The sequence below is a fragment of the Spinacia oleracea genome, chromosome 6 (genome assembly GCF_020520425.1).
Source record: "Spinacia oleracea cultivar Varoflay chromosome 6, BTI_SOV_V1, whole genome shotgun sequence".
NCBI lineage: Eukaryota > Viridiplantae > Streptophyta > Magnoliopsida > Caryophyllales > Amaranthaceae > Spinacia > Spinacia oleracea.
The window spans coordinates 136,838,829-136,863,322 of record NC_079492.1 but is presented as its reverse complement, the minus strand read 5'-3'; the positions used below and the strand labels follow the sequence as shown (position 1 = coordinate 136,863,322).

At 37.0% G+C, this 24,494-nt stretch overlaps 3 protein-coding genes across 4 annotated transcripts; all 3 read left to right on the top strand.

Moving 5' to 3' along the window:
* The first annotated feature begins 1,356 nt into the window (after positions 1-1,356).
* On the top strand, positions 1,357-5,904 carry LOC110776298 (importin subunit beta-1). The gene is made up of 3 exons (XM_021980841.2): positions 1,357-1,714; positions 2,715-5,107; positions 5,206-5,904. The coding sequence occupies exons 2-3, from the start codon at positions 2,724-2,726 to the stop codon at positions 5,402-5,404; spliced, it is 2,583 nt and encodes an 860-aa protein (XP_021836533.1). The 5' UTR covers positions 1,357-1,714; positions 2,715-2,723; the 3' UTR covers positions 5,405-5,904.
* A 937-nt stretch (positions 5,905-6,841) lies between these two features.
* On the top strand, positions 6,842-9,855 carry LOC110776307 (cytochrome P450 CYP72A219). 2 transcript variants are annotated; one of them, XM_056833397.1, is made up of 6 exons: positions 7,060-7,184; positions 7,529-7,647; positions 7,773-7,990; positions 8,421-8,656; positions 8,729-9,164; positions 9,244-9,855. In XM_056833397.1, the coding sequence occupies exons 2-6, from the start codon at positions 7,593-7,595 to the stop codon at positions 9,670-9,672; spliced, it is 1,374 nt and encodes a 457-aa protein (XP_056689375.1). In that variant the 5' UTR covers positions 7,060-7,184; positions 7,529-7,592; the 3' UTR covers positions 9,673-9,855. The 2 variants fall into 2 exon arrangements, with proteins under 2 accessions (XP_021836545.2, XP_056689375.1); XM_021980853.2 differs by lacking the exon at positions 7,529-7,647 and having other exon boundaries at positions 6,842-7,184.
* Positions 9,856-11,276: 1,421 nt separating this feature from the next.
* LOC110776301 (protein FAR1-RELATED SEQUENCE 5-like) lies at positions 11,277-13,597 on the top strand. The gene is made up of 2 exons (XM_056832833.1): positions 11,277-11,446; positions 12,654-13,597. Exons 1-2 carry the CDS (start codon positions 11,419-11,421, stop codon positions 13,595-13,597), a joined length of 972 nt encoding a protein of 323 aa, XP_056688811.1. The 5' UTR covers positions 11,277-11,418.
* Positions 13,598-24,494: the final 10,897 nt, after the last annotated feature.

Genomic DNA, 24,494 nt, shown 5'->3' with positions numbered 1-24,494 from the left:
AACTCCAATGGTTGCATTTAGGGACTTGCTTGCAATTTCCAAAACTTTCAAGTAAGTAGCTAAACCATTGGAGCAATTTTGTTAAATTAGCTAGACAAAGCAAATTAGCTCTACCAAGCTAATTAGCTTGGAAAAAAACAACTTTTTTCCCCCTAATTATTAGGAATGCAAACGTAAGAATAGAATAAAAAATATTAAAAAAAGAAGTTAAACAAAAATCAAGCTACTTGCTAACCATTGGAGCATGTTATAGCTAGAAAATGTTGTTGCTTGAAAAATTGATGTGGCATATCAAGCTACAATGGTATTAGCTAGCTAACCATTAAAGATGCTCTTAGATGGCTAAATCATAACCAATTTATAGATCATGTCTAGGTATATCTAATATAAGAATAGTTAAATTATGAGCAAAGTCAAATACATAATGTGTAATTTTAATAATAATATTATAAATTCGAATAACATTTATTTTACATGTAAATCGTTTAACATAAATAATTTTAGATTTTTATTTAAATTTTAATTCTGAAAAATCAGATCAGAATAGAAAAAATAAGTTTAGATAAGGAGAAATAAGGGTGATCTAAGGGGGTGTATGGTTCGCGGATTTTAGGTATGAGGTATGGGTTTAGAATGGTCTAAACCCATATCATGTGTTTGGTTAGTAAATTTGATAGATTTAAACCCATACCTCAAACCCTTAAGGAATGGGATTTAGAAACCTAGGGGAGGTGGGTATGGTTTATACCTTTACTCTAGTATCAAACAAAAGGAAAAAATCTCATCCCCAAATCAAACCAAATACATGGTATTAAGAATTAAGTTCCAAACCCATACTACCTCGATATCATTCGAGATTTCAACCCCATACCAGTGTGCGAACCAAACATCCCCTAAAGGAGACTTATTACTCCGTATATTTTAATGAAAATTATAAAAATTTGATATTTTTAAAACATTTATTGATGCGAATCAAACAAAATCTCACATTTTACCTTATCAGTTGATGACGCGAATCAAACAAAATCTCACATTTTACCTTATCAGTTAATGACACGAATCAAACAAAATCTTACATTTTACCTTATCAGTTAAAAATAATTTGTTTTTTCTAATTATAAATAATATCAAGATTACGATTGGAAAAAATCCTCACCAACAGAGTGAGTAGTAAGATCGGCCCTTGACTGAGTTGAACGGCCCATGAGTCCTTGACCGTTTGATACCCATTGAAATTCAAACAAAGGCAAATACCTAAAACACCCCTCACCACACACGTACAAAAAGAAACTGTTCACTATTCACACGTACGAAATTTCAAATTCTAGGGTTTATCGGGCAAGACGGGCAGAACGGGCAGCAGACTGCAAACCTCTCTTCTTTCCTCCTTCAACGCTTCCCTCTAAACCCACAAACACCCACCTCCCGCTTCTTCGACACATTCGAAATCCTCCCCCTTCTAACTTTCTCTATCCTCAATATATATTTCGCGCACACAACGATAACCTCTCTTCTCTGCTACTCCTTCTACTTTCTCTCTCCTCCATTTATATTTGAGAATCCGAGGAGACGATTATACTGAAAATTAGGGTTGTTAGGTTAATTATTTTCATCTATCTGCCATTGTTGTTGTTGATTATAAGAGATTAGCTTTCTCTTTTTTCAACCCTATTTTCTGGTTTCACCATCATTTCCGGAGAAGTTTTTTTCAAAGGTAACTCTCTTTTGCTATATTTTTTGTGTAAAATTTTGTAGTTTGGATGTTATTTTTGATAGATCTGCTTTGTTTTTGGTTAATTGTTTACATTGTGCTGATTTAGGATTTTGAATTTTGCCGATTTTTGGGGTTTTGATGCTTCCACTGTTACATTTGATTTTGTTGATTTTTTAGGGTTTTTTATACTATTTTGTTGTGGTTTGGTGTTCGATTGTTTCTATATTGAATTAAGTGCATTTTGTTTTACAAGATAGGTGAGAGATTGAGGAAAGGATGTTGCTTCAATAATTTGTTAGGTATTTTAAGATTTCTCTGCTAAAACTGATTCGCATTTGTCTGAGCTGCGGAATTCCGAATTTTACTTTAGTTTGGTCATGTTTCTGTTGCTTCGGCTAGTTTAGATGCTGTCGCCCCTCTTAGTGTCAAGCTGCAGAATTTGATTTGTACTTTAGATTGATTTTGTTGTTTGTTCAATTTGGCTAGTAATCCTGGATTCTTCCTAAATTTAAGAGTATATGTTCTATACTTCTAGTGGATTGTATCTTGGTTCAAGTGTTGTTTCTATGCTGGAGGATGAATTTAAGAGTATATGTTCAATACTACCAGTGGATTGTATCTTGGTTCAAGTGTTTAGAAAGTAGCACAAATGTTGTTCCTGTGGCAATATGAAATGTTTTTTTGGTGCTGCTGTTCATCACGGTTCAAACAATTTTAATTGCTTCGTTGTTGATATGATCATGTGGAGCTTTTACCTATTCTTAGAGTAGGTTTATGATGCTCGGAAATTTTTGAGCTTAACTCAAATGTTTGTTTCCCTGGCTTAATATATTGATTTTTTATGGCGTCTTTGCTTTTTTAAATTCTGTATCCTGCTCCTTTTTTAGGCTCATTTTTCTATTGCTTTTCTGAACTATTTTTTGTACATTTGCACACTAGCTGTGTTTTTGGCTCTATAATGTTTCTTGATTTATGATCCATATTATCCTCTTGCATGCAGTGTAAGAAAATGTCGTTGGATATCACTACATATTTGCTGGCAGCACAGTCTCCTGATGCTAAAATCCGCACAGAAGCTGAGGGTAACCTCAGACAGTTCCAGGAACAGAACCCCTCCGGCTTCCTGCTTGCATTGTCGGTTGAGCTCTCAGATGATGGAAAGCCAATGGAGTCTCGTAGGTTAGCTGGTATAGTGCTAAAAAACTCATTAGATGCTAAAGATGCTTCACGAAAGGATCATCTTGTGCAACAGTGGGTGGCTATTGATGCTTCTGTGAAGTCTCAGATCAAGGAGGCACTTCTGAGGACATTAAGATCTGTGACGCAGGAAGCATGGCACACTTCATCACAAGTAATTGCCAAAATTGCTTCCATTGAAATTCCAAGGAAGGAGTGGCCTGATCTAATTGGGTCTTTACTTAATAACATGACCCAACCAGATGGCCCAGCTACATTGAAGCAAGCAACCTTGGAGACCCTTGGGTATGTCTGCGAAGAGACCTCCCATGAACAGTTGGAGCAAAGTGAAGTGAATGCCATTCTTACAGCTGTTGTTCAGGGAATGAACTGTGCTCAACATAGTGCAGAAATTCGCCTTGCGGCAACAAGGGCCTTATATAATGCTCTTGCTTTCGCAGAAACTAACTTTAAGAATGAGATGGAACGGAATTACATTATGAAGGTGGTTTGTGAAACTGCAACATCTCAGGAGGTGGAGATTAGGCAGGCTGCTTATGAATGTCTTGTGGCAATCGCTTCAATGTACTACATAGTGCTTGAGCCATACATGCAGACTCTCTTTGAGCTTACATCAAAAGCAGTAAATCCTGGAGATGAAGAGGTTGTTGCTCTTCAAGCAATTGAATTTTGGAGCTCCATATGTGATGAAGAGATTGATATTCAAGAATCTGAACCCCCTCATTCTCACTTCATTGAAAAAGCTCTACAGTTTTTGGTACCAATGTTGTTGGAAACTTTATTGACGCAAGAAGAGGATCAGGACCAAGATGACGGCACTTGGAATCTGTCAATGGCTGGTGGGACATGTTTGGGTCTTGTGGCGAGGACAGTTGGCGATGCTGTGGTGCCGCTTGTGATGCCTTTTGTGGAGGCTAACATATCTAGTCCACAATGGCGTTGCCGTGAAGCAGCCACATTTGCTTTCGGCTCAATCCTTGAAGGCCCTAACATTGAGACGCTCTTGCCTCTAGTCCATGCGGGCTTGGAATTCCTGCTTAAGGCGATGAATGACCAAAACGATCATGTAAAGGATACAACTGCTTGGACTTTGAGCCGTATATTTGAGCTGTTACATTGTCCAGCTTCTGGATTCTCAGTCATTAATGCTGCCAACCTCCAACCTATTCTGGGTGTTCTACTGGAAGGTATCAAGGATACCCCACATGTGGCCGAGAAGATATGCGGGGCCATCTATTATCTTGCACAGGGTTTTGAAGAGGATGGAGCAAGCTCTTCTACCCTCACACCATATCTCCCACAGATTATAGCTTCTCTCATGGCAGCTGCTGATAGAACAGACAGCAATGATTCTAAACTCCGTTCTGCTGCATATGAAACATTAAATGAAGTGGTTAGGTGTGCCAATGTGCCAGAAACAGCTCAAATTATTGAACAGCTGCTTCATGTTGTAATGACTAAATTATTGCAGTCTTTTGATCTTCCAGTTGATAAAGAAAAACAAGGAGATCTGCAAGCCCTACTCTGTGCTGTCCTGCAGGTCATTATCCAAAAACTCAATGTTGATGAGACGAAGCAGATCATACTTCAATTTGCTGATCAGATCATGACCTTGTTCCTCCGAATCTTTTCTTGCCGCAGTTCTACAGTGCATGAAGAGGCTATGCTTGCAATTGGTGCATTGGCTTATGCAACTGGACAAGAGTTTGGAAAGTACATGTCAGAGTTCTACAAGTATTTGGAGATGGGTTTGCAGAATTTTGAAGAGTACCAGGTCTGTAGCATTACAGTTGGTGTAGTTGGTGATATTTCCCGGGCTATGGATGATAAGATTTTACCTTATTGTGATGGAATTATGTCCCTCCTTCTTAAGGATCTCTCCAGTGGTGACCTACATCGTTCTGTCAAACCACCAATTTTCTCGTGCTTTGGTGATATTGCTCTTGCAATAGGAGCACACTTTGAAAAGTATCTTGGCTATGCTATTCCCATGCTACAGAGTGCATCTGAGGTGTGTGCTCAGATGGACACGAATGATGATGAGATTATGGAATATGGGAACCTCCTCAGGCGTAGCATCTTTGAGGCTTATTCTGGGATACTGCAGGGTTTAAAGGATGCTAAACCGGAGCTCCTTGTTCCACATGCAAAACATCTTCTGCAATTCCTAGAATTCGTTTTTAGAGACAAACAGAGGTATGTCTGAACCTTCCATATTCTTGTGTGTATCATCAGTTACTTTCACGCGTTGTTCTTGTCTTATAATCTTTTATCTTCTGGTTGTTTTGGTGCAGAGATGACAGCGTTACAAAAGCTGCAATAGCAGTCTTGGGTGATCTTGCGGATGCACTTGGTCAAAATGCAAAGATATTTTTGAAAGACTGCTCATTTTGCGTGGAATTCATCCATGAGTGTCTCGAATCTGGTGATGAGCAGCTAAAGGATACTGCATTATGGACTCAGGGGATGATTGGGCAGGTTATGGTTTCATGAGGTGCAGCAAATACTCTACATAGCTGCAGATAAAATGTCAGCATGTGTCATTGCCTCTGTTCTAAGCCTTGTTTGGGGTATCAGGTATGGGTTATGTCAGGGTTTACGAGTCTGAGGTCCAGTATTCACGTCTGTGTCTGACGTAAATTTTGGTCTTCACAAGGTTTTATAGTCACCTATGTTGTTTTGGGGTCAGGGTCAGGTCGGGGTTGGGGTTTTGGGGGGTCTGGGTCAGGGTCAGGTCGGGGTTGGGGTTTTGGGGGGTCTGGGTCAGGTCAGGTCAGGGTTGGGGTTTGGGGGGTCTGGGTCTGGGTCAGGGTCAGGGTCGGGGTTGGGGTTCAGGATTAAGGGAATGATCCTTATCTTATAAGGTCACTAGATTAAAAGGGGTGGCCTAGTATTGGTGGCCTTGTGAAACTTTGATTAATTCAATGAATCCACTACTTTGGTGGTTTGAGTCTATATTCTGTTTGCCCCATAATGTTTCATCAATTTTCTTATTTATTCATAACTGTATACCCAGGTTTCAAAGCTAGACAATTTGCTAGCCCTTAGTCCCTTACTTCATCAGTTTTGCTTTGTTGTCACACGAATAAATTGGTCTCAAATAGACTCAACCCAATAATACAAAATCAAATAAAACCCGAATGAATGAATGGGCCTGAAGCTGATCCAAATGATGGTTACTTAGTAATGAGATCAATTGGTATAACCAGAGTGATATAGGCAATGAAAGCATCCCTTTCTAAAAAAAGCAACACCACCTTGAGCTACCGATCTTTTTTTTTTTTTTGACGTTGAGGCTTAATCATCTCTTCATCACATGCCGTGAAAACGTCGTTTGGATCAGCTTCTCTTAGACCATATGCATCATTGACCTTAAGTCAAATGAAAAAACAATTTCTCTTCCTCCACGGCTCCACCTTATTTCCCACTAATTTGACATAATATACCTTATACTAGCACCCATATGAACTACTCCCAGGATTTTTCTAACCCTTTTGCAAGCTCCGGGTATAACCGCTATCTCAAATAGCGGTTTTGCTCTGGAAAAAATAGAAAAAAAGAACCTCGGTCCGGACCCTACCCATGTTAATCGTACGTGGACGGTAGCTTGGTAATTATGTTTTATTATGATAAATGGGAAATAAATTTTAAAAGAACCTTACCCATGTTAATCGTTCAGTTAAACTCGTTACTTGCATGTCTACAAATAACTTGTGAGCTAGTTTCACAAGTAAGAAAAAATAATCAAGTTGGTTTTGACATAGCGTGTCTCTCACTTTGTCTCTTCACCGATTAGTTGGGTTCAAAATCCAAACTTTTGAAAATGAAAAGAGACAAAACAGATAGTCACTTCAATATTGTTGGAAATAATGAAAAGTTAATGGAAATTAGGTAGTCCATTATTTGTCATTTTATTGCCCTAAATTCTATAAGAAGTGTCTACGGGTTTTGTAAGATTTATGTGTCTTGAGATTTCACTTGAATACAAAAATGAAAACAATAATAGGAAGCTCTGTTTTGATATCATTAGTATGTGTAATAGTAGTGAGAGTGTTAATCAAAGTGGTGAATTGGGTATGGTTGAAGCCCAAGAAGATCGAAAAGTTGCTTAAACAACAAGGTTTCTCAGGTACTAGTTACAAATTCTTGTTTGGAGATGTCAAAGAATTCAACTCGGTGCGCAACGAGGCCTTAAAAACCCCCATGACTGTCTTCTCCAATGATTATTTTTCTCGTGTGGAACCTTTTCGCCATCAGCTTGCATCCAAATTTGGTCTGAAATCTATCCTCTGCCTTTTTTTTAATTTTTTTTTTACAGTTATAATTATTTCGAATTTGCAGCTTTTAATATGTTCAAAGTTCACTTCATCATTGCAATACTCCACCTAAATAAATAAAAAAAAACCAATACATTGGTTTAGACCTGAACAATTATAGCCCGGCTCGTTAGCTTGACCCGATCCGAATTGTGCGTGTTTAGGCAACCTAAAATATGTTTTTTTGGACCAAATCCCTAGCACGACCGAAAAGCCCGCACCAAAATTTTGGGGCTGGGCATGATTCTTTCTTTTTGTTGAAGTCTGGTCCGAATTTTGATTACCTCTATATTAATTGTAGGAGTTGGTGTAGTTGGTGGGGAACTCCAAACGTGGTTGTAGAGTCAAGCCCCATCAGCTGTAAAATGCTTGAAATGACTCAAACGTGGACCTGCGTAGTTGAGATGAAACCTGTAATAGGTAGTGGTTAAGTAGGTTAGCTTCAGGTGATCATGATATGGATTTCACTAAACATATTTGTAGAAATGTGAAACTAATTATCATGATTGGGTTTGGTTGGCATGCAACATGATTGATGACTAAAGGAAACGAGTTCTTCATCTGGTTTGGCACAATACCTACGTTACAAATCTCAAAGGCAGAGATGATTAAAGAGGCGTTGGCCAAGACAGACGAGATTCAAAAGACTAAGGTGAACCCCATTATTGACAAGCTTGTTCCAGGTCTTGCTAGCTTAGAGGGAGAGAAATGGGCCAAACATCGGAAGTTGATCAACCCTGCCTTCCATATGGACAAGTTGAAGGTCTGTCATACCCATTTCCCTTTAATTAACTCTATATTTCACTTCTTAATTAGCTGTCATAATCAGATTAATTAAGGAAACGGAGTTTCACTAAATCTAACATGGTTTCACATGCAATTACTTATCTAGCTTGTATGATGAACTAGACAGCATAACTACTCGATAGTACGTGTTGGAATGATCTATCTAGCTTTATTGTATGATAAACTAGACAGCTTAACTACTCGATAGTACGTGTTGGAATGATCTATCTACTTTGTATGATGATCTAGACAACTCAACTACTCGATAGTGTTTGTCTAAATTTGTAATCTTGTATGATCATCTAGACGGCTCAAATACAGTATACGTACACTTTTTGCGTTGCACAAATATCCTACCATTTTGACCTTTTACACTATTCACGTTGTGCCTTAATTTGACCATGCAGCTTATGGTACCTGCATCCCGAGATAGTTGTGAAGAAATAATGAGAAGATGGGAGATGGTAGTAGGTGAAAGGGGTTCAGTTGAGCTAGATGTGTATCCAGATATAATGCAACTCAGTGCTGATGTTATCTCTAGAGCAGCATTCGGTAGCAATTATGGGGAGGGACAAAAGTTATTTGCACTACTCAAGGAGCAGATTGACTTAGCTGTTTCTATACTTTACTTACCAGGACTAAGGTAATCCACTGATTTTATTTGTAAGAAACAAATTAAGTAAGATTTAATCTGACACTGTCTGAGTTCGATCAGATTCATTCCAACACCTAAAAACAGGAGATTTAGAAAGATAGAAAATCAAATACAGAGTTTATTGCGTGCAATTATCAACAAGAGAAAACAGGAAATTGATGCTGGGGTAGCAGTTAAGCTTGACCTGTTGGGTGTACTCATGGGTTCAGAAGCCCAATCTGCAGGTGACAGTAACAACAACAACAAACAACAACAACAACAACAACAACAACAACAACAACAACAACATGATGGGATCAGGTTGAGCCTTGAAGAGATAATTGATGAGTGTAAACTGTTCTACTATGCTGGACAAGATTCTACATCCACACTAATAGTTTGGACATTAATTTTATTAAGCAAACATCAAGATTGGCAAGTACGAGCACGTGAAGAAGTGTACGAAAGATTTGGGAATAATGTGCCGGACTTTCAAGGCTTAAACCATTTAAAGACAGTAAGTAAAATTAATTTTTAACTAATATTAATATATATGGTTTAATTTGTTTGTTTGTTTGTTTGTTTGTTTGTTTTAGATGAGTATGATTCTGCATGAAGTGCTGAGACTGTATCCACCAGCATTCCAGGTGATAAGATCAATTCATAAAGATACAAAACTAGCTTCATTGTTAGTTCCTTCGGGTGCAAATATCACTTTCTTTATGCATCATCTTCACCGAGATCAGCAAGTTTGGGGTGATGATGCAGAAGAATTCAAACCAGAAAGGTTCGCTCAAGGGATTTCTAAGGCAACAAAAGGAAATAATTCATTTTTCCCCTTTGGCTGGGGACCAAGAATATGCATTGGCGAAAAATTTGCCATTTCTGAAGCAAAAATGGCATTATCTATGATTCTACAACGCTTTTCTTTTCAACTTTCACCTGCCTATGTCCATGCACCATACACTGTTATATTTCTACAACCTCAACATGGAGCTCAGATTATCTTACACAAGTTAATTTGATGGTCCAATTTACAGAGTAATCATACCATCAAACCATATTGTTTCTTATTCTTCATTTCAACTTTTCATGAATCTTTTACTTTTGGACAAAGTCTTGTTTTTATCAGTTGTCACTTAATTGTCAGCAGTTGCGCTAAACTTGTATATCATAGACAAAAGATTCAAGGTTGTCCAGTTCCTACAGATTGCATACGTGCATTTACTATAACTATATTCAATTACGTCAACTATCATCCAGACATGAGGTTTAGAGTTCGAACCTCACTGTATTGATTTTTGGTTATCCATAACCTGACATACCATTTGGTGAGTGAATGATGTGGCGCAAAGGGAAGAGTACTACGTGACACATAGACGTTTTCCACAACGCCTTTTAATATATTAGTATAGATTATAAAATATTCTTTTACGTAACATTTTGACAAATAAATTTGTATATCTTGGGGATCACGTGCGCTAGCGCATGGCGACATGGCCTATCAACTAGTAATAGTATAAATGACCATGAAACAACTACGGAGTAATCAACAATTTTCTATTAAATTAGATAGAACAAACGCTCAAGGTCCATGGATGCTAGGCGACAATTACATCACAATCAGATGATGGATCCCCAACTTCATTCCGGATGATACACCTATGAGATTCATCACGGCACGGGTTCGCATACCACACTTGGCCTAAAATATGAGTTTCCAATAATAGAATCCAATATTAATATGGAAATAAACATGGCGACATGGCCTATCAACTAGTAATAGTATAAATGACCATGAAACAACTACGGAGTAATCAACAATTTTCTATTAAATTAGATAGAACAAACGCTCAAGGTCCATGGATGCTAGACGACAATTACATCACAATCAGATGATGGATCCCCAACTTCATTCCGGATGATACACCTATGAGATTCATCACGGCACGAGTTCGCATACCACACTTGGCCTAAAATATGAGTTTCCAATAATAGAATCCAATATTAATATGGAAATAAAAAAATTCCTTATCTCCCATTCCTTCATACATGTACACACCTTCAATCTAGTATTCCATTTCATAAAACTATGCAATGGGGTACTAATCAAAGTAATGACAATTAGTGACTCTCGATTTATAAAAAAAGTGATGCAACACATATGAACATAAATTTTATAGATCTAGAAAGATGGACTATTCCATAAATTATCAATTCACTTATTAGTGATGATTGATGAAAGACTTGGAAACTTTCCAAAATATAATTTATTTTGTAGAAGACTTTCTATGATTTTAGTATGACATAGAAAGTCTTTTTATAAAATAAATACAATTTCGCTTGCATGGACCCGGTCCACCATTAAGGTTACCATGGACCAGGGTAATTAGGTAATTTGCAGCGCTGAACCGTTTGAAATCACGTGTTCCAAAATAACAGAATGCGCGAAACCCTAAAATTGAAATCTCTCTCCTCCAGCAGCAACTTCTCTCTCCTACAGCAGCTTCTCTCTCCTCCAACAGCTTCTCTCTCTTCGCGCTTCAACAATGGAGGACGATTTAATCGATTTGAATAGCGATTTAAATCGCGCAATAGAAGAAAAATTGTATAATTATGACGGTAATATTCGAATCCTAATAACTAACTACGAAGAAAATTATAGTAACTTTCATACTCATTGAGTAATTATTATTATTTTAGAAAACTTAGAGAATCATAGAGAAGTATATGATGTTGAAGATGAAGATGAAGGCACATCTCAGCAAGTTATGGTTGCAAATCAATGTATTGAAGAAGGTATGATATAGTATCTTTTAATATATATATAGTAACTGTTATATTGATATAGTTAACATATTATAATTGCAGTAGTGTAACTAACATAGAAAGAGGAATTATATTTAACGCAGAGTAACTATAACATACAAAGAGAAACTATGTTTAATGTAGAGTAACTATCTCATATAGACAGGACTTATAGTAACTGTAGAGTAACTATAAACTATAGAGACTAACTATATAAAATGAAGAGTAACTATCACATATAAAGAAGAACTATATACTGTAGAGTAACTATCACATATAAACAAGAGTTATATTAAGTGTGAGTAACTATAATATATAAACAGTAACTATATAAAATAAAGAGTAACTATCACATATAATGATAACTATATTTAAAATAAAGTAACTATAATTTATGAATGTTAACTATATTAATTATAGAGTAACTTCACATAACGAAATAATATAAATAAGAAATAACTACATTTAATTTATAGTAACTATAACATATAAAGAATAACTGTATTAACTGTAGAGTAACTATAACAATCAATAGATCCTAAGTAAGTATGTTAAATATAGAGTAACTATTACATGTAAAGAGTAACTATATGAACTGTAGAGTAACTATAACAATCAATAGATCTTAAGTAACAATGTTAAATATAGAGTAACTATAACATATAAAAAGTAACTATATAAAATGAAGAGTAACTATCACATATAAAGAAGAACTATATACTGTAGAGTAACTATAACATATAAAAAGGAGTTATATTAACTGTGAGTAACTATAATATATAAACAGTAACTGTATAAAATGAAGAGTAACTATCCCATATAATGATAACTATATTTATAATAAAGTAACTATAATTTATGAAAGGTAACTATATTAATTATAGAGTAACTTCACATAACGAAATAATCTATATAAGCAATAAACTACAGTTAACTTATAGTAACTATAACATATAAAGAATAACTATATTAACTGTAGAGTAACTATAACAATCAATAGATCCTAAGTAAGTATGTTAAATATAGAGTAACTATAACAAATAAAGAGTAACTATATGAACTGTAGAGTAACTATAACAATCAATAGATCTTAAGTAACTATGTTAATTATATAGTAACTATAACATATAAAGAGTAACTATATAAATATTAAGAGTAACTATCACATTTAATGATAACTATATTTGTATTTGTACAGGTTCAATAATACATTCAATTGATACAAACCACAACATCTTTGAAAATCCAAATAATGAGCAGGAAGAAAACATTGATAAAGAATTAGATGGCAGTTTAATTGGAGAAGCAAGGAAAACAACCGATGAGATTTATGATCTATATTGCAAACATGCTGCTATTATTGGTTTTAGTGTACGAAAAGGGAAGAATAGATATAAAGAAGGAACCACAATTGTTAATGGAAAATACTTCTACTGCTCTGCTGCTGGAATAAGAGACCCTCCTAAAAACAAAGAACTCAAAAATGAAGATGATCAATCAGATGCAAAAAAGAAAGAAAGGAGAAAGAGGGTTATGATAACAAGAACAAAATGTGAAGCTCAAATATTTGCAAAGAAGAATGAAAATGGAGATTTTGAAATAGAAAAGCATGTAGTGGTACATAATCACCCATTGACAAGAGAAATAAGTAATTATCTCCACCGATCGGAACGACAAATGACAGAACCTAAAAAAGAAGCTATTGAGGCAATGTCAGAATGTGGTCTAAGACCAATGGAGTCTTATAGGTATATGTCAACAGAAACTGGCGGAGACGACTGTGTAGGTCATACGATGATTGATCATCTAAACTACTGCTACAAGTTAAAAATGAAGCAAATTGATGGCAAGGATTCACAAACACTAGTGAACAAACTGTATGACATACAATCAATAGATCCCGAGTTCTTTTTCAGAGTAAGACTCAATGCTGAAGGAAAAGTTGAGTGCCTATTTTGGAGGGATTCTATGATGAGAGAAGATTACAAAATATATGGAGATGTTCTAGTTTTTGATACTACATTCAGAACCAATAAGTACAATCTCATATGTGCTCCATTTGTTGGTATCAATAACCATTGGAAAAACACAATGTTTGCTTGTGCTTTCATTGGGGATGAAACCACAGAATCTTTCGTTTGAGTGTTTGAAACTTTTCTGAAGGCTATGGGAGGAAAGCACCCTATATCAATTTTCACTGATCAAGATGCAGCTATTGCTGCTGGAATAGAACAGGTACCTCTTCATATATTATAGTTACTATTTTGACAATATAGTAACTCTTTATAAAATATAGTTACTATTTTAACAATATAGTATCTCTTTATAAAATATAGTTACTATTTTGACAATATAGTAACTCTTTATAAAATATAGTTACTATTTTGACGATAGGCAGGCCATCAGCGCCAACTTCTTTCAAAACTTGTGAATGAAGTTGATGAGATTCAGGCTGTGGAACGTCAACCAGAGAAGAATTTTGTAAAACTAGTTGATTAGGTTGTTCTTCTTCAATTGGTTCTTTTTCAGATACAAGCGCAATTGCTTTTGATTCGGACTGCCAGCCTTTTTGTTCTTCTTTATAGACACAGATTCCTTAGCAACTGAAACAAAACAATTATAAAACAAAATATTACTATATAGTAACCATTACAATCACATAGTAACCAATAAAATCATATAGTAACCTTTCAAATAATATAATAAATACATAAACATAGAGTATCCATTTAAATCAGATAGTAACTATTTATTAGACATAGTAACTGTTTAATTTTATAATAACATTTAAGAAAGATAGTAACTATTTATAACACATAGTTACTGTTTTAAAGTTATATTTACTTTCTAAAAACGATAGTAACTATTTATAACACATAGTTCCTATTTTAAAGTTTATTTACTTTCTAAAAACACAGTAACTATTTATAACACATATTTACTGTTTTAAAGTTATATTTACTTTCTAAAAAAGATAGTAACTAATTATAACACATAGTTACTATTTTAAAGTTAATTTACTTTCTAAAAAGACAGTAACTATTTTAAAAACATAGTTACTGTTTTAGAAATATAGTAACCTTTTCTAAAATATAATTACTCTAAAAAACTATGAACAAACCAGTCACTAATAAAAACACTTAAAAACTTCGTAACATAAAATAAAAAGTAACTATATCTTTGAAACAGTAATTTCAAACAAAAACCACAAACATTTCAATAATTCAAAATCAAACAAAAAATAAGTTCGAATTACTAGAAATTTCTTCAGAAACAGCAAATAAAAGGTAACTATATCTTTGAAACAGTAACTGCATGAAACACTAAACCTAATTTCAGCAAAAACCACAAACATTTCAATAATTCAAAATCAAACAAAAAATAAGTTCGAATTAACAGGAATTTCTTCAGAAACAGCAAATAAAAGGTAACTATATCTTTGAAACAGTAACTGCATAAAACACTAAACCTAATTTCAGCAAAAACCACAAACATTTCAATAATTCAAAATCAAACAAAAAATAAGTTCGAATTACCAGGAATTTCTTCAGAAACAGCATTTGGCCTTCTTCCTCGCCTTCGAGGAGCTTCAACAGCCATTTCAGCGACGGAATTGTCGAATTCAAGTTTCTTCGGTGCCGGTTTCTTCGCTGCCGGATTCTTCGGTGCCGCTTTCTTCACCATTTTTTAGAAAAAAGAAGATCGGAAGAGTAATTTGATGCAAATGGATGAAAATAATCACTGAAATTAAATTTGAAATGGAGAGAGAAATTCAGAGAGAAGTTGGGAAGCAGTTTAGAGGAAAAAGAAAATTAAAAAAAAAAACATATATATAATTAGGAAAGCACGTGACAGTTACAAGCAACTTCTCGCACGCAACAACGCAAAGACTATAATACCCTGGTCCATAGCATGGACCAGGTTTACTATAGTGTAAATGAAATAAATATGCCATAGCAAGGGTTTCAATAAAAATAATTTTCCATTTTTTTCGCTTTAGTTACCTACCAAGTATTTATTTAAACACCACTCATTTCTTATTCAAACATGTTTATAAAAATCGAACAATATGACTTGAATAAAGATTGAACAATCAAATAATTCCGCTCATCAACATTGTTCTTGAAAATCATCATATTAATCTAACATAATACTATATACTTCAATACATAAATAGATTTGAATTATAATCAAGGATCAGGCCGACCACTTACACCGATACACATACATTAATAATTAACCATTTCACACGATATGAAATAATCTTAGGAGATTCACTCACGAACTCCTAACCAAATAATTCACTAAAACCTAATTGGTCACATAAAATAGTAATAAGTTAACAACAATTAAATCATAACTCATATGATAAAATCTAAATATGGTAATTTTAAATATTCGTGAATACGAAATACATGACAAAAATATTTTTATTTTATAAACATGCTCATAAATCACAAAACTTTTATCTAAAACAATTATATTATTAACCGAAAAAGAGAATTTGAACTAACGAATTGAAGAACGAATAACGACAAATCATTATGGGGAAAAAACATTATGTTTAGTAATTGTCTTGCTCTTTTGACTTTTATGATCGATTTGATTCCTCCACTATTCTTATAAATATAGCTTGATTTCATTGCTTGGAAATAGATACTTCATTCGTTTCTTTTTACCTGACACGGTTTGACTTTTGACGCTATTTATGTAATTTACTTTGATTATCAATTGTGATTTATACTTTAATAAAAATATATAGTCATGTGAGATCTTGTTATAATCGTCTCATTGTATAGAATTATAATTCCAAATTTTGTATTTTTTACCCATTGATAAGTATATATATTAATGATAGAAATATTGTATTGACACACTTTTACAAAAGAAATATCTCAACTAAAAAATAATGGAGGAAGATGATACAACCTTTTTATTTTATCTCTACAAAACTTCCATCTAATATTTTCTTGGGCATAAGTTTTTTGTAACACAATCTAACATCCAACATCCCAAAGTGACTTTGTTTGTTGAAAATTGCATTAATCTCAAGGAATGAATTGGTGGGATTGTGGAACACTTGAGCACCCCGACTACACCGAATCTCGTTTTCTCTTGTCACGACACAATATTTTCAGAATGTTCAAATTCTTGTTCTTATATTTTACTAGATTAGGTCCCGTGCACGCACGGATATTTAAAAATTATTATTTGACTATCTTTTTTATAAAAAAATTAATTGAATTATTTATCCCTTAAATCTATTGCGTAATTAATAATCTCGAATGTACTCATTTTCTCATATTTTAACATACAACGTATTATATATTTTATATGTTTAATATGATCATCTGACTAAAATATTTGATATATTTAATATGCTAATTTGACCAAAATATCGAGTAAGAATATTTTCTATTATTGACATGACAGTTTGACTAAAATTTTACCAAAATTTTAATAATGCCATATTCCATAATCCTATATTTTTTTCCATATATAAACATTTATACAAAAGGAGAGAAAATAATAATAAAAAAAAGAACAAAATAAATATGTCTTTTTAGGAAAGAGTTTTTGGCGGGAAAATTTTTCACCAGGAAATGACACGTGTCATTCCTGGTGTCTCTAGTTTGTGGCCCGGGCGTTGCTCCGGGTTTCATTTTTAGTGGGATTTACTTATTTTAATTATGTGCGTATGTGGTGCTTGTAGGCACTAAAAATTTATAATGTATTACAATTTAAATTAATTAATTAACTTGGACCGATATCATAATATTAATCCATTTTTATTAATTTAGCCCACCCAAATTAGATATCCGAATTACTCAAATACAATTTGGGTCAAAAGTGTATTGGGCTAAGTCGTACTGTTAGCCCAAAATAAACAAATCAAGTGGACCAGGTTAAAGACTCTTAAGTCACAAAATGGGCCCGAGCCTAAACCTATCAAGTCCAGTAAAGGAGTTTTCATCTCCTATAAATACTACTCGTCTACTTCAGTGGCGGGGGATCAGAAATTCATTATTCTCAAGAGTCCATAAATTCTCTGGGAATTCTCTCTGAAAGTAGTCAATAAACACATCAAATTTGTGTCGACTGCTTAGCCAAACTCAAACTCAGGTTGACATCATCAGACGACTGTCACCCTAAACTCAAACTCAGGTTGACATCATCAGACGACTGTCACCCTAAACTCAAACTCAGGTTGACGTCATCAGACGACTGTCACCCTAAACTCAAACTCAGGTTGACGTCATCAAACGACTGTCACCCTAAAACCAAATCCGGGTGTCACACACGTGTCATCGTCAGCTGCGAAACAGAATCAGAGGACTTAGTTTATTTTTTGTAAACTATCAAATACAGAGATTGTACCCAAACATTCAAATATCAATAAAAATATTTTGTTACATTATTTTCTATCTTATTTTCCTAGACTAGAAAATTTGTGTAAACAAATTTTGGCACGCTCGGTGGGACATTCTCTGCCTCTCATCTCTGTTTCCATGGATCCAAAGAAAATTGGCTCTCAACCCGCTGGCGCGACATCTGTCACAGTTCAGGAGCGAGCTGCAGCATTGGCTGCAATGTTCCAGAACACTGGTATCATTACGAGAGGAATGCGGAAGAAGAATACTGCCTCTGCTGTAGCAGATCTGCAAACTGCATGCGTTCCTACCAAGGCGCGCAAACACCATGCTTTTCCCTCAGTTCCTAAGGTGTTTGTCACACCTTCCTCTCAAAGTTCACATGAAGTCCGTGTATTCGGTTCATTTCCAGCTGAACTGGAACAACATCCTGTTGCTTCTCTTAAACCGAAGCAAAACTTTCTTGGAGCTTATGACAAGATGGTCATCCACAATAGCCCACTCTTCGAATTTTATGACGGAGAGAACAACTCTGAAACTGGTAGTGTTTCTCCAACTGCGACATTCGAAGAGGTACCTGGTTCTGAAGACCCCTTTGAGTTCTCACATGCGGATACTGCGTCTGTAATGGTGATTAATGCGAAAACTGTGGAGGAGCAACTTGCTGAGATGAGGGTTCTTCTCGAACGGCTAAAGGCAGATGGAGAAGAAAAAGATGCTAAAATCAAGCATCTAACTAAGAAGCTTAACAAACGTCCTACAAACACCCCTTCAAGTCACGGGAGTTCTGAGAGTGATGGTGATAGCTCTGACTCTAGTAGTCATTCAGGTGGCTCTGTCAAAGTCAATGCTAAAAAAATACAAGACATGGTAGCCAAAGCTATCAAAAGTGAACTGGGAGGAGGCTCTCACGGCAATCAGCGTTACGTCAAACCTTATACGAAGAGAATTGACAAGCTGCGGATGCCAACAGGTTACCATCCACCAAAATTCAACCAATTTGATGGGAAGGGTAATCCCAAGCAGCATGTCGCACACTTCATAGAGACATGTAACAATGGCGGTACAACAGACGATTTGCTCATTAAGCAATTTGTCCGTTCTCTCAAAGGGACTGCCTTTGATTGGTACACTGGTCTGCCCGCGCAATCCATTGATAGTTGGGATCAAATGGAGACGGAGTTTTACAAAAGGTTCTTTAGCACTCAACGCGTAGTTAGCATGACAGAGCTAACGCAAACTGAACAATGGAAGGATGAGCCGGTCCTTGAGTACATCAACCGTTGGCGCGCGTTGAGTTTGGAATGCAAAGATCGTCTGACTGAAACTTCTGCTGTAGAAATGTGCATCAATGGAATGGACTGGGATCTTCTTTATATCTTACAGGGTATAAGGCCGAGATCATTTCAAGAGCTGGCAACGAGGGCTCATGATATGGAGATCTCCCTGAAAAACAAGAAAAAGGGGACTTCTTCGGAAGCAAAGAAAGAGAAGAAGGAATACACTAAGGTTGAGAAACCTTTCAAGAGTCTGACTAAGGAGACCATGTCAGTAACTACTAGTTCAGCGCCTATCAAGATTTCAGGAAAGGCAAAGGAGGAATACAAAGCCTCATCTTCCAGATTTGTCAAGAGTGACAAGCCTACCTTGAAAGAGTTGCAGGCTAAGAAGTACCCCTTCCCAGACTCCGACTTGCCTGGCATGTTGGATGACTTGCTTAAAAATAAAGTCATAGAACTTCCCGAGTCCAAGCGACCTGAACAAATGGGAAGAACTTCCGATCCTAAATACTGCCCATATCATAGGCTGGTGAGTCATCCTATCGAAAAATGCATAACTCTTAAGGAGAAGATTATGCAACTTGCTAAAGATGGGAAGATTGTACTTGATCTTGATGAGGCGGTTACAACTAATCACGCTTCAGTAGTTTGTGAATCACTTCTGCAGGCTCAAACCCTACAATTTGGAAGTTTAGAGCCAGTAATTGTCTACGTGATCAGACCAGCAGTTCAACATGATGATGTGGCGTCAAGTGAGATACTGCCATCTCAAATCCTCTCTACAGGCAAGAAGGATGATAAGAAGAAAGTTGATTCATCCTTAATCCCTAAGGAGCCGCCGATTCAGAGGAAAGAAATTCAGAAGGAAAAGGTGACTAAAGAGGTTGTCACTCAACCCACCCAAAAGGCAAAAGCGTCGTCGACCGCCCCTATCCTGCTGTACATCCCAAAGTCGCAACGCAAAGAAGGAGAATCACCATTTGAGGAATGCCAGGACCCTAAAATTGAGGGAAAGGTGGAGAAGAAAGTTGATGAAGTCGCTCTCCAAGACTTGAAGAGTAAAACAATCTTTCCCCTAGCTAAGGGTAAAAAGAATCGAATCATCAAGTCGCCTACAGTTGAAGAACCTTCAGGAGTCAAGGAGCTAAACAAAGAAAAGTTTGACCCGAATGCATATAAGCTCCTGGCGAAGTCGGGATATGATTTTGAAAACCCAACACCTATGGGTAAAGTCATTGATGCTAAACCTCATGGTCTCAATGACACACAAAAGAAACTTCTGGAGTACGGTGACGGGTTTCAAGAATCCAAGACGGGGATAGGATTTAAACGCCCTACACCAGTCAAAATCTCGATATGGCGAAAAGTGAATACCTCATCTTCACAGTATATAACTGCAGAAGAGGTTGAAGAAAATAAAGTTGAAAGTGATGGTCGGCCAGAAAAGACTTCTGTTTTTGATCGACTGTGTCCACCTGCAACTAAGAACCAGGCATCTGTGTTTGACAGGCTTGGTGAACATGATAGTATGAGGAAGATATCATCAAGTCCTCAGACAAAGAGGAAAGGATCCGCCTTTAGTCGTGTCGGCGTGTCATCCATGCCTGACGACCAACCAAGACGTTCGGCACTTAGTCGCATCAGGAAGAGAAATGATGATGCAAGAAAAAATGACGACGCAAAGGAAAGTGATGACGCAAGAAGTGTGGTTCCCTCCCGCATGAAACGTACTCAAGACATAGACATCACCGAACAACAACCTCTTAAAGCAAGGGTTCGTACTGTGGTGTTTACCAATCAGGAGAAGTCATCTGATAATTTTGCGGAGGACGACCGAGAGTTTGTTTCCTCTAATCATGTGACAGCGCAAGAAGTCTCAAATTCTGATGAAGAAATAGAGACCGAGGTGGCTCCCAAAATACTTGAAGATGGGGGGCAGACGACTGTGGACGAACTAAAAGAGTTAAACCTTGGAACTCTTGAAGAACCACGTCCTGTGTATGTTAGCTCTCTTCTCACTCAAGAGGAAGAACATGAGTATGCTGAATTACTCTCAGAGTTTAAAGACGTCTTTGCTTGGAGCTATAAAGAAATGCCTGGTCTCGACCCGAGAATTGTTGTCCATCGCTTGGCGATAAAAAAGGGTGTTAGTCCAAAGAAACAATCTCAAAGACGTTTTAGACCGGAGTTGATCCCTGAAATTGAATCCGAGGTAAACAAACTTATTGGTGCAGACTTTATTCGTGAAGTCAAATACCCCACATGGATAGCAAATGTAGTCCCCGTGAGAAAGAAAAATGGACAATTACGGGTTTGTGTGGACTTTCGTGACTTGAACGAAGCATGCCCGAAAGACGATTTCCCGCTACCAGTCACGGAAATAATGATAGATGCTACGACTGGTCATGAAGCATTGTCTTTCATGGACTGTACAGCCGGATACAATCAAATCCGCATGGCTCCCGAAGATCAAGAAGCGACAGCGTTCCGCACACCGAAAGGGATATTTTGCTATAAAGTCATGCCCTTTGGATTGAAGAACGCAGGAGCCACGTATCAACGTGCGATGCAGAAAATTTTTGAAGACATGATGCACAAGATAGTGGAATGCTACGTTGATGACTTAGTAGTCAAGTCCAAAAAGAGGGAGAGTCATTTATCTGATCTCCGCAAAGTCTTTGAAAGATTACGAAAATGTCAACTAAAAATGAATCCCCTTAAATGCGCATTCGGTGTCACATCTGGAAAATTTCTAGGTTTCATTGTCAGGCATAGGGGTATCGAAATTGATCAGACAAAGATTAAGGCAATCCAAGAGATGCCCGAACCTCGAAACCTTAAAGAACTTCGTGGTCTTCAGGGGCGTTTGGCATACATTCGAAGGTTCATCTCCAACCTTGCTGGGAGATGTCACCCATTCAACCATCTCATGAAAAAGGATACTTCGTTTGACTGGGATGACTCGTGTCGAAAGGCATTCGAAAGCATAAAAAAGTATTTGTCTTCTCCACCAGTGTTGGGGGCACCAGTCAAAGGAAAACCTCTTATCCTTTACATTGCTGCACAAGAGTGGTCGTTGGGGGCAATGTGCGCTCAAGAAATAGAGGATCGCAAAGAGACGGCTCTTTACTACCTGAGTCGGACTTTGGTGGGTGCTGAATTGAACTACTCACCCATTGAAAAAATTTGTCTTGCTTTGGTTTTTGCCATCCAAAAGTTAAAGCATTACATGCAGGCTCATACAGTCCATGTCATCTCAAAAGCTGACCCAATCAAGTATATCCTTTCAAGACCAGTTCTCTCAGGACGACTTGCTAAATGGGTTGTACTCATAAAACAATATGATATTGTGTACGTGCCGCAAAAATCGGTCAAAGGTCAAGCAATAGCAGATTTCTTTGCAGATCATCCAGTGCCACCTGAATGGGAGCTTTCTGTTGATTTGCCTGGGGAGGATGTGTTCTATATTGACGTACTCCCACCTTGGGAAATGTATTTTGACGGGGCTGCTCGTCAAGATGGCGCTGGAGCTGGGGTTGTCTTTTTGTCTCCAGAAAAGCATGTTCTGACTTACTCGTTTGTGTTAACTCAGTTATGCTCAAATAATATGGCCGAATACCAAGCCCTCATTCTAGGCCTCCAAATGGCTGTGGGACTAGGATTAAAGGACTTGGATATTTACGGAGACTCACAGCTAGTGATTAGCCAACTCTTAGGAGAATATGAAGTCAAGAAAGAGGATTTAATTCCTCATCACAGACATGCAACAAAATTGCTTGAGAAGCTTGACACTGTTAAGTTAAATCATGTCCCAAGGAGTGCCAACAAAATGGCTGACGCACTTGCAGGGCTTGCAGCCACTTTGGCACTGGGGGCAGAAGAAACCATGTCAGTACCGGTTTGTAACCGTTGGGTCGTTGCGTCAGACATAGACGAAATTGAAGATGAGGAATATGAGGAAGTCGACATGATCACTGTTCATCAAATTGACCAAGAAGATTGGCGTCAACCAATTGTTGACTATCTAAGTCATCAAAAATTGCCTAGTGACCCAAGGCATAGAATGGAGATTCGTCGTCGAGCCCCTCGATTTATACTTTTTAATGGAACTTTGTTTCGACGATCTTTCAACCACTCATGGTCGAGATGCATCGGAGACGAGGAAACAATGAAAGCCATGGAAGAGGCTCACGCTGGAATTTGTGGTGCACATCAATCAGGTCCTAAATTGTATGATTGCCTTAAAACAATGGGCTATTATTGGCCAACAATGGTGCAAGATAGCATGGACTACGCGAAGAAATGTGAAGCTTGTCAGTTTCATGCTAATTTCATCCACCAGCCTCCAGAACCATTGCACCCTACGGTCTCATCTTGGCCTTTTGAAGCATGGGGACTTGACGTGGTTGGTCCAATTACACCAAAGTCGTCTGCGGGTCAAGCATATATCTTAGCAGCAACTGATTATTTCTCTAAGTGGGCGGAGGCCATTCCTCTTCGCGAGGTCAAGAAAGAAAATGTCGTCGACTTCATTCGTACCCACATCATTTACAGGTACGGTATACCTCGACGGATCATCACTGACAATGGGAAGCCATTCTTCAACACATTGATGACAAGTCTTTGTGAGAAGTTTAAATTCACGCAGCATAAATCGTCCATGTACAACGCTCCTGCAAATGGCCTAGCGGAAGCCTTCAATAAAACACTTTGTAAATTGTTGAGCAAAGTTGTTTCAAAATCAAAACGCGACTGGCATGAAAGGATAGGGGAAGCTCTTTTGGCTTACAGGACGTCATACAAAACAGCAACACAATCAACCCCATACGCTTTGGTGTATGGTGTCGAATCTATTTTGCCTTTGGAACTTCAAATTCCATCATTGCGAGTAGCTATTCAAGAAGGGTTGACTAAGGATGATAATGACAAACTTCGTCTAGCAGAGTTAGAGGCACTTGACGAGAAAAGACTGCAGGCACAACAGAAATCGGAATGCTATCAGGCTCGTCTGTCACGCGCATTCAACAAGAAAGTTCGACCTCGCTCTTTTCAAGTGGGGGACATAGTTCTAGCAGTGAGACGACCTATCATTACTTCACGTAAGACTGGAAGTAAATTCACTTCAAAATGGGATGGTCCATATGTTGTGCAAGAGGTATACACTAATGGGGCTTACAAAATCGTTGACGCAGAAGGACTACGCGTGGGGCCTATCAACGACAAGTTTCTAAAGCGGTACTACTCATGAAAAGTGGAATCTTTGTAAACTCCTAAGTAAGAGGATAAACTGCTCGCCCAAAAGAAACAAAAAAAAAAAAAAGAAAAAAAAAAAGAGATGGGTGTTGAACTACGTTGGCTTGATCTTGTAAAGTAAATCATCAATTATTT